The sequence below is a fragment of the Carassius auratus genome, unplaced genomic scaffold, assembly GCF_003368295.1.
Source record: "Carassius auratus strain Wakin unplaced genomic scaffold, ASM336829v1 scaf_tig00015424, whole genome shotgun sequence".
NCBI classification, from domain to species: domain Eukaryota; kingdom Metazoa; phylum Chordata; class Actinopteri; order Cypriniformes; family Cyprinidae; genus Carassius; species Carassius auratus.
This window is the reverse complement of record NW_020524590.1, coordinates 555-16,822: the sequence shown is the minus strand read 5'-3', so window position 1 is coordinate 16,822 and position 16,268 is coordinate 555. Positions and strand designations below refer to the sequence as shown.

At 37.2% G+C, this 16,268-nt stretch overlaps 2 protein-coding genes across 3 annotated transcripts; both read right to left on the bottom strand.

Annotated features, from left to right (window-relative positions):
• Positions 1 to 924: 924 nt before the first annotated feature.
• Positions 925 to 8,594, bottom strand: LOC113074838 (vascular endothelial growth factor receptor 3-like). Its single transcript, XM_026247575.1, has 7 exons — positions 8,461 to 8,594; positions 7,673 to 7,794; positions 5,937 to 6,147; positions 4,689 to 4,843; positions 3,065 to 3,209; positions 1,949 to 2,081; positions 925 to 1,658 (listed from the first exon to the last, which is right to left on the bottom strand). Exons 1-7 carry the CDS (start codon positions 8,516 to 8,518, stop codon positions 1,571 to 1,573), a joined length of 912 nt encoding a protein of 303 aa, XP_026103360.1. The 5' UTR covers positions 8,519 to 8,594; the 3' UTR covers positions 925 to 1,570.
• Positions 8,595 to 10,518: 1,924 nt separating this feature from the next.
• Positions 10,519 to 15,752, bottom strand: LOC113074837 (zinc finger protein 239-like). 2 transcript variants are annotated; one of them, XM_026247573.1, is made up of 3 exons: positions 15,744 to 15,752; positions 13,684 to 13,924; positions 10,519 to 12,826 (listed from the first exon to the last, which is right to left on the bottom strand). In XM_026247573.1, exons 2-3 carry the CDS (start codon positions 13,898 to 13,900, stop codon positions 11,436 to 11,438), a joined length of 1,608 nt encoding a protein of 535 aa, XP_026103358.1. In that variant the 5' UTR covers positions 13,901 to 13,924; positions 15,744 to 15,752; the 3' UTR covers positions 10,519 to 11,435. The 2 variants fall into 2 exon arrangements, with proteins under 2 accessions (XP_026103358.1, XP_026103357.1); XM_026247572.1 differs by lacking the exon at positions 15,744 to 15,752 and adding an exon at positions 14,330 to 14,835.
• Positions 15,753 to 16,268: the final 516 nt, after the last annotated feature.

The following is a 16,268-nucleotide window of genomic DNA, read 5'->3' as shown; positions in this document are numbered from 1 at the left end:
AAAACTATTTTTTTTAGTTTGCCTCATATGTGAGCTGGGTGCAATTTGAAGGCCTTAAGGCCAAACTTAACTGACTGTATGCATTATGGGCTACGTGACTGCAATTATGAAAAGAAAAACACAGAAGGAAGTACTTGAGATGGGAGATGCTACGGGATGAAATCCTCCTGTGCAGAAATAGATAATGTGTGTAAAACTCATTAAAATCCTGACAGCTCCTTAAAAATCCTAACATGTATAAGCCTCTACAACCTTGGGCACCCGGAAAGTTGTAGATAAGAGAAGTTATCTTTTGAAAATAAGACTAGCAGGTGGTTTTCTACAATGAAAGCAAGTATTATGAAATCTAATAAACAATTGTGGAAAGTACCAGGAAGTACGTTTCAAAGAATGGTCTGAACGCTCATTGGACAGTGACTGATAACAAAATTGACATAGACAAACTGAGATGTCCTGGCAGCTTTGTCGTCTTCTTGCAATAAAGTCTAATTTTGACTTTTCTGAGTATTATTTTGCAAGACTTTTTCCCACAACATAATTCATTCAAAAACACTTGTTTTCAGTTGATGAAAAAAAAGCTGTATCCAAAATTGCTAAAATGGAAGTCTTGTTTCTTATATGCAACAATATGCTAATCACATGATAGTCCACTTGACAACAGCAGTCATGCTCATGTGATACTGCCTAATCATATTTTGTAATGGTCAATAAATCAACTAGCTAATCAGGTACATGTGTATCAGAACTGTTGCCTGAGAAAATACAGGCATTTTGTTTAATACATCTAAAGCCTGAAATGGAAAGGGCTTTATACAAACAGTGGCAATTCAATTTACATAGAGATGAACTCTCTTGAGATTTCTTCAAAGTTGAGCATACATGAACGTCTATCTTAATTAGATCAGTAACAACACTGGAGGCTGATGATTTTGTAAAATTATTTTAATAGCTTTAAATTCAACGATATGGAAATATCAAACTTGTGTAAAAAAAAAAATAGTGCAATAGTTTCAAAGTGCTTCTAGAGAAACTGGTTCAGTGTTAGTTTGGATCTTATCTATCATCCTTTTAAGTGAAGCAGAACATTGTATACTTATGTAAATTAATACCACTAAAATGTCTACATCTGACTAAATGATCGTACACCTGCCAGACAGTAGTTTTCCTAAACAGAAATGTTAATCAGTTTGAAGAAGTGAGCCAGCTCAAGACTAGCGGGAAGAAAGAGGCGTTCAATGTCACCTCACAAAAGCATCTTTTCAGCATTTCTCAGCTTTGCAGGGTTGTTGAATCAATACAGAGAAAATTGCACATCTTTTGTTGAAAAGCACTGCTGCCATCCACACTGGAAAGGACCCACGGTAAAACCATCATTTGTCCCATCTTTGTATACTTTTTTCGATTCAATGCATAATTATATATCTGAATAAAGACCCAAGAGCATAACAAAATCTATGGGCAAATCTCTCATTAACACTCCTTCACTGAGAATACCCAATACTCCCTAAGCTTTTTTTCTCTGTTCTTCTTTTCTCTCCTCTCCTCTGCAGTCCTGCATCAATCTCACTCTTTACACCAGCGGCTGCTTGTCTGAAACGATGGAGGGCAGGGACTCCACGCTGGCTCTGTAGATGGGCTTCTTCTGGGAACGGTCATCACTGAAACGATGAGAGAAGGAAGGAAAACTGAATGTTTTATTGGGTAGAATAAGAAAAGATTTTGGCCTGAGGGAGAAACATGGATAGTGAGAGTTATTTGCACATATACTAGCCCGCCTGGACAGATTCGAGGGAGTGAGAAGATGTAGGAGGAGAGAAGTGGTCCTCAGCATCTACTGATGCTCACAGTAATACACAGACTCCACTCCACATAATGGAGGAGGGCTAGAGGTTAAAAACCCACGTGAATCACAGTAACAAAATGACTAGGGCAGTTTTGAGTTACTTACATGGGTCCCTTGCTCTGTTTGGTTCGGCGGCAGAGGTAAGCGGTCATGGATATCACAACCACCAGAAGGATAAATACTGCTACAGAAACCATGAGAATGAAACCGGTGGTCGTCTCATACCATGCTGCATCCTCTATAAGACACAAACCCAGTCACAAATTATACATCTATCAAACTGGCTTTAAACGTTTTGTTACAAAATGAGAAAAACAACAACTAAAAACCTAAACAAACTACTTAAACTTAATCGACACTTTGGTATTAGTTGCTCAGCTTTGGGCAGGTGAGCTAATTGTCAGGAATACATCAAATTCAACCCTTTCTACATCCTTAAGTTTTTATTGTAATTCATCAGTTCACATTAGTGCAAGTAAAAGTAATTGCTGACTTCAGAGTCTTCAAATCAAATCAAAATAACAACTTGCACTTTCTCTGAAATGACTCTCATTTTCTGATGATATCAATTTGATTCCATTCCAGTTTTTACACTTTGAATCTACTTAATAACAGTGGCTGATATAAATGATGGTTCCTCTGACTTAAAAAAATATATATACTAAATATCTCTATACATACTGTCAAAATGCAGAAAAATATTGAGATATCGAAAGACATTAAGGCACAATTATCTGTACAGCTGCTTTGAAACAAAAAGTGCTCTACCAATAAAAATAACTTAATTTTTAAAGCTAAAATGCTCATTTATAATAGAATGACTGTCATATATTATAATCCTGATTTAAAGAAAAGTGGCAGGCCATTGGGTATCATCTGGAAATTGCTTTTAGAAATATGTCATATTATGGAAGTTTAATGAGGTCAGTGGGGTCACAGGGTCAATGTTATTGTCTTCCACAGGCTTACACATGGCCAAAGTACCACTGTCTAAGCTAATCCACTGGTTTCAAAGTCCTTCCTGTTGTATTCAGAGAAATTCAACTGAATATTGGAGAAATAGATCAAAGAGGGATTTGGTTTTTTGAAATGTTGTCAGTGCATATTGTCAGTTGCCAGTATATTAAATGAAATGTTCAAATCATTAACATACTGAACATAAATCAACTCAAGTTGTTTACTATGAGCTGCGAACTGTCAAGCCCTTTTAGCTGTTCTGACCTGGTAGAACAGTGATGCTGACTGTACGCTTCTTCATCAGGGAATGCACAGTAGGAGACTGAGCCGAACAGGTGAATCTCCCTCCATCCTGCTCTCTCACATTCTCCAACTTCAGCTTATTGGAAGGCAAAAGCCAGGCCTCTCCCTTAACAGAAAGCAGACATGAACAGACAAGGAAGAAGTTATTGAGAAGTGGGAAGCAAAACAGGAACTACACATGAGATACAGTATAACGTAAGGAAGATAACCAAGAAGAAATAATTCTTATGCAGGGAACCATGCAAGAAGGTGAATTCCCACTTCTGTAAACTGTAAAAATAAAATTAAAAAAGAATCCCTGCACCATTTACAATAAATAATGAGAGTTAGAGTAATGAAGAGTAATTAAGTAAAAATAAAACATAACACCGTACAATACAAAGAAAACAAATGCCTGTGGAAAAAACTCAAAGTACATCATAACCATACAAGAGCTTTTGGCACTGAAGGAACTTCTGCGGCCTGCCAACAAAGTCCATTTCAATTTGAATGAAAGTGAATTAAGAGGATTCCCAGTCAAGCCAAAGTTCTGGCCAAAGCAACATTGATTAAGCTCATCAGTTGTCTTCCTGTTTCCTCTGCTGGAGAGCACACACAGAGCACAATAAACAGGTGGCTGCTATACGTCAGACCGTGCTCTGATATATAAGGGAAGCTTGTTTTTCTGCTTTACTCCATTCAAAAGAATCTGGCAGGTAGAAAACATAAGTGAAAATATGCATTTGAAATGTGAGACATCGGTGACATTCTGAATAACAGAAGTGAGTCATTCTACACTTCCATCTCATCAAATTCTAAAGTCATCGATCACCCACACCATGACATTTGGAGGGGCTTTTTGGTTATGCTTTCTACAGCATGCTACATGTAGTCAAGATCCTGTTCAACAGTAACTCAAAGATCGAAAAATAACATGGCAAGTGAACTGAGTTTAACCAGCTTTACCAGAAAACAGTTGGTACTGTTTCTCAATATAAGTAATATTTCACATGTGTTGCCACATGGTGAAATAAACTTCTAGACTTCCAACATAAACAAATGTTGGCAAATTTTCAGCTAAGGTAGAAGATGTACAAGACGTGGCAGATGTTTTCTTTAGCAAACATCTGTCAAGGCTCATGTGGTTTATTCCTTTGATGTGAATTGTGTGTTGGTTACATTGATGGTTGTACGACTAGCACTCTAACCTTCTACTTAAACTTAAAAGCCGATTTTTGCTCACATTTGGCTGCAATTTTGGACCATGGTTCAACCAATCTTTCATTATATAAAAAAAAATCAGAATTGATATGAGCAGTGTAGACTTGATTAGACCTCTTGAGACTCTTAAGATTAGCACGTTTCCTGTTCTAAAAGTTAATAGCTTTTACCCAGACCTGTGTGAATAAGCTCATTTTCACTTCAACAGCAAAATGGCCTTCCAGGTCTTTCTCTCAAATGTATAATAAACCTACATGAAAACAGTAAACTGCAATCCCGATACAGCCGTTTTGTAGCAGACAGAGTAATGCATCATGTTTAAAAGCAACTGTTAGAAAAATGAAGGAGAAAGGAAAGCAAGAGCATTTGATATTAAATCTGTCACCTCTTTAGTCCAGAAATACTCAGGTGCCTCAGAAGCTGTAGTAGAACATTCCAGCTCCACGTTATCTCCTAATCGTACTTTGAGGTCCTGTACCGAGTTTAAATAACGTGTTAAGTATCCCAAACCAGCCCTGTGCACAGAAACCTCCCGCATATCTGGGAGAGAAAAAGAGAGAACATTTGGGGGAAAAGCGGATTAGTCAAACCAGCTCTGCTCCTGGATACATTTACATAGCAAATGAAATAAGGGAAGTAGGGCATGGAAATTCTCTGCATGTTTTCAGTGCTCAAAAATAACATTATGTACAGTTTATATTTAGTATTATATAAGACATCCTATTTACACATTATTTTTACATAGGTATTTATAAAATATACATGAATAAACATCATCAGTCAGTAAGATTCTTTGAAAGAAATTAATGATTTTATGCAGCAAGAATGCATAATATGTATCGAAAGTGACAGTAAAGACTTTTTTAATAAATGCTGTTCTTATACACTTCCCATTCATCAAATCATGAGAATCCTGAATTTATTCTGGGGTGGAGTAACCCTTTAAGCAGACTAACCATTTTTCAACATTGATAATGACAGAAAATGTTTGCAAATCAGTGTATCAGAATGATTTCTGAAGGATCATTTGACACTAGAGACCAGAGTATTGACCGCTGAAAATTCAGTTTTTACCTAAATTTTTATTTAAAAATTTGGGAGCATAAAAGACTTCTTTCAAAAACATTTAAAATCTTACCGAACTCTTTTGAACAGTTTTAAACAGTATTGTAGCTTGTTGGTGACAGTGATGGATTATCATCAATTATTATAGTATTTTAAGTTCAGGTTCGCTGTAATAATACAATGTGGGCATGGATCATCTTGTCTCCTTCTGATTATTCACACTGAACATTTCTGTATCGATCCATCTGCTTTTTTTCCACTCAGTTTTTCCCAATAAATCTCCACTGTCAAATCATCCCTGGCCACTGTAAAGCCCCCAATCAATAACAATATTATTTTTGTCATCTTGGGAGATAAAGAGTTTTATTCGTCATCTAATCTTTAAATCCCATATATAAAACTTCCTTTCAACAAAATATCAAATGCAGCTTGACTCACATACAGCGATGGAAATACTGATGCATCAGGACAATCTAGACACATATGGATTTTGTATGTAGGAATCAATGTGGATTTACATTACAGATCATTAGCACTTTTCATGCTGCCCTCGATGTCTCTTACTCACAGTGTATGGGGATGGTGAAGGCTTGGGAGGAGTTGTCAGCTGCAGAACTGTTCTCAGAGACGCAGCGGTATGGACCCTCAGACCAGGACTGGATTCTGGCGATGAAGAGGAGCAGTCTGCCTTCCTCCCTTCTCACATCCACGTCATACATAAAACACCGGCGGTAGAAATAAACCTGATCTGACTCTAGCCGATGCCACCTCTTCATGTACTGTTGGGAAGAAAAAGAAAGAAGTATTTCCCTGCAGTAGCTTAATTGTAAATTATGCTCATTTCAACTTCAACTTAATATATCAACAGCATGTGATTTACTTTGACTACTTTAGTTTAGTCTTATATCTATTTTTATAACACATTTTATAATAACATTGCATTTTAGGTGAACATATAAAATAATAGGCAGAAAAATCTTTTTTTGCTTGTTTGTTTGTTTTTTGAGTCTCATATTTGTTTTGGCCAAAAAGTAAGATGAAATACTGATAGATTGTAAATCAATATGATCTTTACAACAGTATAGCAGACTACATTGATAAAATGCATATAAATATCAGTTGTTACTCTATCTCCCATAGGTATATTAACTTCTGTGGTTATTGCAAAACATTTAATGCAATGCAATACAATGCCAATTGAGAGATGTACATATAAACGTTCCTCAAAAGGCTGATGCGTCATATCTTATACTCACATTTTGCTATTATTTTTTCTAATATGTATAATTAAACCTTACCTGCTTCAGTCCAGTTCGTGTTAATAATAATAATATCAAAGTTCTTATATTTTCTTAATAAAAATCAGTAACAATTTTACAGCAAAAAGACACTTGACCAGAAGGGGACCGTTTTTTTAAAATGATCCTGCAATGCCTTTAACTTGCTTCAAAAGTCAAATATCATTCACATAATAAGGAAATGTAGTAGAACGTGTAAAACAGGTTTTTCCATCGACATTTTGATCATGTTGATTATTCAAAGGCCTTTGTTTTGTTTAGCAAATATAATGCCGTAGGCTTTATGGGGTTACGGACATCTTGCTAATGTAAGGAACACTTGCCAAATTTGATGAAGCATGTTACACTTGGTGGAAGAAGACTATTCGGGGTACTGACACTTGGGTCTGACTAACACAGGTCAATGAGAGATTGCAAACAAAACATCTGTCTTTGTGATTGGTGATATGGAAACCATGTTTTGCTCGAATGCGTTTAGATAGCTGGAAAAGGTGACAAACAGACTCTGTCTGCACTGACAGAAGCAGCAGATGCTGTGAATCCTCCAAAGGCCCCCTCACTGCCGGATACTAATTAAACCCAGAATAACAGCTCTCAGAAGCTCAGTAAAACACACACTGCCTCCTGCTGTTTACATACCAGTTGCAGTCTTGATCTCCAGACAAATGAATTCTAAATAATGTTATTGTTCTTTATTTGATATTTCCCTACAGGATTGTTTACAAAATCATGAGAGCAGTTGTGTTGATATTTGAGAGTAAGCGTCCCTGACAGATTTGTTTGTAATTTTAGATCTCTCACTTTTTGTTTATACAGTAATCAGATCTGCAGCTCTGCAGTGGACATGCACAGACAGCAACAATAACAGAAACCCTTCTCAGTTCCCATGAGAAACAAGGTGTCACTCAGTTTCAATCTGCTGTTTCCTTGACATTTACAGACAAATGCACATCAAAGCACATTGTGTCACAGATCTTTCTTTGGCATTGTGTGTCCGTGCCCTTACCTTGGAGTACCTCTCAAAGTGCACTGTGCTGATGTTCAACTCGGATTCTGTGTCCACACACTCCAATGTCACATCCTGTCCTTCCAGAATCGGCTCAGATGGACCGTTTACCTCCAAAAAAGCTGAAGAACAGTTAAATAAATGCAAAGGAATAGTAAAACAAATGATTTTAGAAATTACTTGTTTTAAACAATAATACAACAATTGCATCCATACGGGATAGTCAACAGAAATGTATTTTGTATCTCATACAGAAGCAGGTGGCAAATTCCTATCTTCAGCTTTTTCTTTATTATTATTATTATTATTATTATTATTGAACAAACATAACAGCAAATACAGTTTTTTATTCCTATCTTCTGCTTAATATGATTCTTCGGGCTCTGTGACATCTGTGCACTTCAAAACAGGAAGACATTCGTTTTCACTTGACTACAAAAATACCCTGAATTACCCCTGAAGAAGGAAACTGTTGATATTTCAGACTAATTTTGAGCTGAGCAATTCTGAACGTTTAGATTAATTTTCGGTTGTGCAAGCTTTAGTGTAAACGTCAGCCAGAAGATAAGACTAAGTGAAAATTAATATAATAATATATATATAAAACAATAATATAAAAAATAAACTTTATAAAACTGTAACATCTTAGCAAGTTATTAGCAAGTAACAACTGCCCTAGTTATTTTGTTTTATAACAGATATACTGGCAGTTTGAGTTTGGTATTATAACATTTATTCTAGGTTGGAACCAGAAACCTAGATAATTATTTCAGCAAAATGTTATATACCTGTGGATCTGTGGAGAAAGCTGACCGCCACGATTGTGATGAGAATATAGCCTCTCATTTTGAAGGATCTTTGCGTCTGTGTTTGAGAGCGAGTTCTGTCGAAAAGAAAGTTTGTAAACACAATTTATTAGCGCGCAAGGAGGCGGAGCCTGCAAGAACTTTCCCGTGCTATTGTTGTTTGATACAACTAACCTATGCACTGATATATTGTTTCAAATGCATTTATTCGTTCTAAATTTGTTTTGTCATATTACAAAATCATTTATAGACAACAATATCTTAAGCTATGGCATCAAAACATATCTAATACATAACGGAAGCGTATATGCGTCACTTGTATCTAACATAACTAGTGTTCAGAAGGAGTGAGTGAAGTTAAATATGAAAAAGCACTTGTAAAATGTGTGATAACGTCTATGTGATCTCCAATAAAGCAATAACTAATGCCAGTACTACTTAAATTAGCGAATGTCGTGATTATTTCCTCGAAGACCACAATTCCTTTCTAAAAAGTCTATTTTAATGCAGGTGACGCGTTAGATAATTAAAATTTACTGAATTTGTCATGACGTCCTTAAAGATATTTTTACCTAACCGTTCAATAATTTCATAAAATACCAATGCGTTGTTACTTCATTTGAAGTAGGTTGGGAACAATGGAAAGTTGTTGAAATTTCCCTTACAGTAATTCCAGATAATCACAGGTGACTGTAGATGACACAGCAAAATACTTTGGGAAGTGCAATTGGTTATAACCGCGGTTTTAAAATGTATCTACAGTATGCTACTTGTTTGTTTCTTGTAGACAAAGATTCATGTCTTATAGTGAGAGTATCCCCAAGACATAGTTCAAGGATTCTGGTCTGAAATTAATCACAAATTTTACAGTTAAAAGTGAATCGACAAAACAGAATACATCAGTAAACCAAACTAGTATCACTAGTCATAAAGTTGAACATTTAAACTCCATACTCCAAATTTTATTTCCAAAAATGGTACATCAACCTTTATTATGTTGACATATGTGTACACAATGCACATATAGACATGAGCTAAACTGACAGACGAATCTGATGCTCTGGGTTGAGAGGTCATTGACCGTCATAAAGGCTCATATCAATAGTGTAATTTTATAGATACAAAATGGACATAAAAATAATGTCAAATTCATTTCCCCAAATGGTTTTGCCAAACTTTAATTCTAAGTGATAATACTTACAGATATCTTTGGACAGTTTTAAAAATTTAAGCCCCTCACTTCATGCAGTCTTTTGTACTGTCAGTCCCTGCAGAGACCACAAATACAGTAAGCAACACCAGCAGGCACGTACATCAGATATCCTGATATGGTCATAATATTCATCCCCACACAAGCTACACTGACTTTAAATATGGTAAGAGTGTCATTTAATTTAAAAAACAACATTTATTCTACACCCACACTCGTATGTGTGATGAATAATCTCAATGGCCATATTTGACTTTTGAAGCCAGAATCTAAAGATTTTGTCTTAGGTTGCATGTGCTTTTCAAGATTCCCATAAAGACGCTAAGGGCACTGAGAACTGCTCTGTCAATTTCAGGCTTAAAACCCCACCTGAAAATTCAAGAAACCAATTGGAACCCTTTGCATCCATTCTTCAAACCGCTTGTCCTCTGTAAGGTTGAGGGGATACAGAGGTCTATCCCAGCATCTTGGGCCACAGGCCGGACAGATGGCCAATCCACCACACTTTCACACCTTCAAACAGTTTAGCTTCTCCAATTAACATATGTTGCACGATTTTGGATTATGGAGAAAACTGGAGCAACAAGAGAAATCTCACGGCAACACAGAGAACATGCAAACTCCACCCAGAAAAACCTCAGGCTCAAACTGGTGACCTTCATGCTGTGAGGCGCCAATGATACCCTATGAACCACCATGTCGCCCTCCAGTCAGCACCTATTCTTAATGACCCAGTTCATTATCAAAACAGCATCAGAAGTTTGTTAAAACTAAAAAGTAATATAATAAGCTAGAAAAAACAACTTGCAAAACTGCAAAATACTCCCACATACAAATATACAGTATATAAATGTAAAATAAAGCACTTTTCCATTATCAGGCTGAATGGCTGTTAGCGATACCAGTTGTGATACGAGTCTCATTAAGTACAAAGTACAAATACAAACCATTCCATTTGTGTATTTCTCAGCACATCTATCCAACCGTCCTCAGGCCAGGAGAATCATGCTTGTAGAACTGCTTTAGTGACATGGAGACTCATGAGCTTTGCTAACAAGCCTTCTTCTCTTTGCTTTTGGTAACCTTTCGGCCCGATGGTGGAAAAACTAGCACAGGTTTGGTAACGTTTATGCACAAAATACCATAATACTGATAGGCAAAGCTACTTGTTTAAAATTTAAGGTGCAGTTTCACAATACAGATTGTCACAACTGTACTTTTTTAAAGGCACAAATCACCGGCAAAAGAATCTTACGTGATCAAAACAAGAATGTTACGTCTGACGTCACACGCCAGCATTTCCGGGTCCAAACGCTCTATCAGAGGCCAAAAGCAAACAACATATGATGACAGTATTCAGTACACTCACAGTGTGCTGTAATACTTCAAAAAATTCAAGATCCTAAGCTTTATCACCATACCAAAATCATAGATGGCTAGACAGTGATTCATCTTTTATGAATCAATAAAATACTTGTCCTGCACACTGTGCGCCCAGAGACTGTAGTGTACACTGGCAGTTTTTAAAAGCTTAGCTTAAATGTATGGTATAAATTAGACAGCATTCTCAATTAAAGTGTATAGCGTCTTGGACACAAACAATGTTTCTTACATCATGACTTAACAGTGCGAGGGGACCGATATCAGCAGGTTTCAAATGGGCTCAACATCGGCTTTAATACATTTCATATTAAAGTTGCTTTAATCTTCCCTCTCTTTTGGAGTCAGAAATGTTGGTTGTTTTTGTCTAATCTTTAGTTTTGTCTGAGCTGCTCTCTTCCTTTTCTCTCTCTTCGTTAGAGTAGTGCTGCAATGTCTGGTGTCTGTTTCTAGACGGAGCATCTGGAAAACGCTGACCGCAGTCCTCGCAGGCATACGGAAGGGCCTCTTTGTCCCCATCCCCTCTTAACTGCTCTTTACTGGGCAGACTCCTCTCTTCCATCTCCTGGAGATGGATCTGGTTGAGACCGGGGGCTTGAACTCTCTGGAAATCTGAACCTGAGGATGAAGCTGAGGCAGCCAGACTAGGCCTGCCCACTGAGTTGGGCTCCGTCACGATCCCGTGAACTGTGCGGTGGTGAAAGCGAATACCAGAACGGTTTGAAAAGCTCTTCCCACAGAGGCCGCACACGAAAGGCCTCTCGCCGGTGTGGATGCGAGTGTGGATCTTCAGAGCCCCGGACTGGGTAAAGCACTTCCCACACTGACCGCAGCGATAGGGTTTCTCCCCCGTGTGAATTCGCTGATGCGCTCTCACCCCAGCTAAGTTAGGGAAACCCCTCCCGCAATAATCACAGGTGTACGGCCTCTCTCCGGTGTGAATTCGGCAGTGAATCTTAAGCGCCCCGGACTGGCTGAAGCTCTTTCCGCAGACGGTACAGATGTAGGGCCGGGCACCTGTGTGTACGTTGAGGTGGATGCGCAGATTGCTATGCGAGTTGAAAGAACGGCCACACTCGCCGCACAGGAAGCCGCCCCCTTTGGAAGCATGCTGGGTTCGCTGGTGCTGCAGCAATTGCGATGGCCGAGGGAAAGAAGCATTGCAGTGCATGCATGGGAGCTTTTGCAAGCTCTCCTGTTGCGTGTGGCCCTGCTGATGGTGCAGGAGCTGGGCACAGGTGGGGAAGGTGCGCTGACAGGACAGGCAAGGGAGGGACGGGAGCGTACATGACGTGCAGGTGGAGAGCGGGCAGTGATGGTGGTGGTGATGGAAGTGGTGGTGGGGAACATGTGCCTCTGGGTCCTTTTGTTGGCGTAGAAGTTGGCCACAGGTTTGAAACCCACAGTGGCAGCATAGACACGCAAAGGCCTGAACCGGTGGAGCACTGGAGGACTCAGGATTTGTCTGAGGGATTGGGCTATGGGTGCTGCTGCCTTTGTCTTCCTGCTGGGGGTGAGCAGATGTGCTGCTGGGCTCTGTGTTGTCCTCTTCCAGAGAGAGACCCAAACCTAGACACAAGCCCAGGCTGACAGGAGCAAGGCTGGGTTCTTTGATCTGCTGCGCTGGGGTGGACTGGAGGGACGAAGGTGGATGGATCTGCGAGGCTGGGCTGGTTCTGGGTTTCAGGGTGTGGATTGAGGAATTAGGAAGAGATGAAGAAAGAGGGCAGCCAGAACATGTGCAGGCACGATGCTGAACTACAAAAGAGAGAATTATTATGAGAATGCAGAAAACGAGCCGATATAAATCAGTGAAGCAGTGAGTAGATAAACATGATAAAACTTAATATTAAACTATTTCCTGGCTGGGTTGGGAACCAAGAACCGGTTGTTATTCAGAAGAATGCGTACTTCAGGATGTGTGCTGCTGGATGTTCATATAACTAGTAGTAGTTACAGATAAATATAATGAGCTTTGGTGTATTAAGTGATATTTTATGAAAATAAATGAAATTAGTATTTTTATTTATGACTTTTTGGTATGTCTGATTTTATTTAGCATGGTTCAGCCATCAAATATTTCTAAATAAATACTCTTGTCATTGTATAAATGACTTGCTCATCCATTTCCAGAAAACCCATGGTTTCATATCAAATAATCAGGGTTCTTATCACCCTGTCTGGGTTAATTTGTGATAATGACCTGCTGATTCATAATATTATAATTATCATCTCTTCTTTAATATATATATTAATATATAGTTAGGTCTGGATTGCATTTGGGGTGTCTGATCTGCATTAGAAAGCCTGTGAACTCAACTTCTGCAGTAAGTAATAATTTGTTAATGTATTTAAATATATATTAAGTGTATAAATGTATTTTTATTTGCTGTATCTGTTCTGCTGAAATCTAAAATAATTGCATCATTTGACAACAGGCTTCCAATGCAAGTAGATGCAATAAGTAAAGGCCTTTAAAATACTAAAAGAATTGAAACTGTTACCAGGAATCAACCAATTCTGCATGTTTCCCAATCCTAGTTCATGAGAATAAAGGGTATTTACAGTATAACACAGTGGTACACCACACTTAAGGTCCATTGTAATATACTCACCATTGCTTTCATGGTCTCTGGGTTCCCTTTCCCTTTCCTCAGAATGCAGACCGAACTGAACAGCACTTTTCATCTGGCTCTGTCTGGATGAGGTGGACTGGGGAGGATAAGATACTCTGGGCCAAGCAGAACTCACTGTCTCTGTACGTTGCTCTCTCAGTGGATGTCCAGTGACCGAAGCATTTGCAGCCATAAGGTCACCAATAAAATTATGCATATCCAGCCATGAGCATGGACCAGCCTGCATTAAATAATATTAATTGTACAATATTAGTTGTAAATACTGTAATTTAATTTTAATATAAGATAATACAATATTTAGTATAATATAACTATAATATATCATAACATGTTTAAATATATGAATGTCACATTGTGCACATTAATCTGTTAATTTAAAATATATAATTTTTTGAAATTAATATGAACTACCTAAAACACTGAACCTAGCATTTGTTACATGTCCCCAAGTCTCTAAAACAATATTTTAACATCAAATATTTACAATCATTGAGAAATCATTCTCATTTAGCTTTTTTACATCCATGACCCATCTGTGCTTTAAATACATTTATTTCAAAATAAATCTATAATATTTTCGATAAAAGTTGTGTCGTGTCCCCAGGTTTTCACTCAGTCCTGTTACCTTAACACATTCCACCCTCTGAAAAACTGGGAAAATTCCACAAGACGCATTTTCAACCTGATATTGCAACATCTGGATCTCCTGAAGGCAAAGAAATTACCAAAAACATGTGGTCTCATTTTCTTTTTGATGACACTGTAATGATGACTGAAACTGTCAACATTAACATACTGTCCTGTTACCTAAAATATTTCTTAGATGTTACTTGTTTATTTAAAAAAATACTAATATCTGGTGAAACCCTATAATTGGCTGAGTGTCCTCATAATACTAGCATGTGGATATATTATATGTTTTTGCTTCTTTTATCCTAAAATCTCAATCCAATTACTTTTTTAGTCCTATTATACTCATATGTGCTATATTCATTTATAATAACTAAGTAACAGTAACAGGAGTAAGTAGCGTCATCTGATTTATTCATGTAAATATTAGGCTATATCTATATTATTAACCCTTTAACGCATACGGTGAGGTCACTCTATGCTAGGGGTCAAGTAAGTTTAGCATCGGGCCCCAAACAAAATCGCCACTAGATGGCGGTCCAGAACATAAGTCAAGTCTGCTTTTTATATATATATATATATATATATATATATATATATATATATATATATATATATATATATATATATATAAAATAAGTTAATTGATGAAAAATGCAACTGGATTTGCGTGTGAAATTGTATTTTGTAACTGGCAGTGATCTGTTACTCTGTGTTAAATGCTGTAGTAAGACACTCATTCACAAAAGGGCAACATTTGTGTCACGGTGTCCGGGTTTTAACACTGGATAAATTAATAAAGCAGAGTAGTGACACATAAACCTGTCAAGTATCTTCATTCACCTACTTGCAACAGTCTTAAAAATACTTGCAGAAATCTTAAAATAGATTGAAAGATTATTATTATTATTTATTTTTTTTGTTTTTATATAATTTTTTATAAAATATAATTTGTTTACAAAATTTTATTTTTTATATAATAAAAATATATATTATTTTATAATAAATAAATATATTTTATAAGTGGTTTGGAAGCAAATGGCACCCATTAGGTGGAATGGCCCATATGCAGATTTCTTTTCACTGGATTCAATTAAATAAATGACTTCAAGCAATGGGATAACGAGGTCATAGAATAAATCACATCATGAGAATATAACACCTTTAGGCACGCGTAACAAGATGCTACACAAGCGTTAAGCGTACGGTATCAAGCGAGACATCGTACTAAATAACAAAACATTTCCATCGATCCGTAGCCTACCACTGTGCTGTTACATAGCTACAGGTACGCCAATAAAATGCTTAATTCTGCCTTTTTGTCGCCTTTGGTATTTCTCAAAGCCATGAAACACATTACACGCCCCTTTTAAGTCTACTTCTCGTGATTTATTTTGTCATGTACTCACTGCGAGTCTGTCTTGTCCATCTGTGGGGTGCCCTTACATAATCGAGTGTGTAACTTTATTAATAAACATATATGTCTAGGCTAATGTCAGGTTAGGCGTTTCTGTCATTTTGGTAAAAACGAGAATTGTTGTCTCTTGACTCTTCTGCCTCACTTCTATTATAGTCTAGAGCTGCTCATAACGCCATTTCTTCCCAGTCGATAGCAGTGTATTTCCGGGATATGAATCACGTGACTAGCCTACATCCTAATTTCTTTATACACATGCTGTAACCTATCTTACAGTTATGTACATTTTTGTTTAATTTTTTAAATATATAAAATATATTTTAAAATATATATGTATTTTATAAGAGGTTGGAAGCAAATGGCACCCATTCATATATATATATATATATAATATATATATATATATATATATATATATATAGTGTGGACATGTTTTTGTGACATATCAGGACACAACTCTGTATAATGACATGGGTATGAATCAGGTATTACAAGGAGAGGGTGACTCCTGAGGACA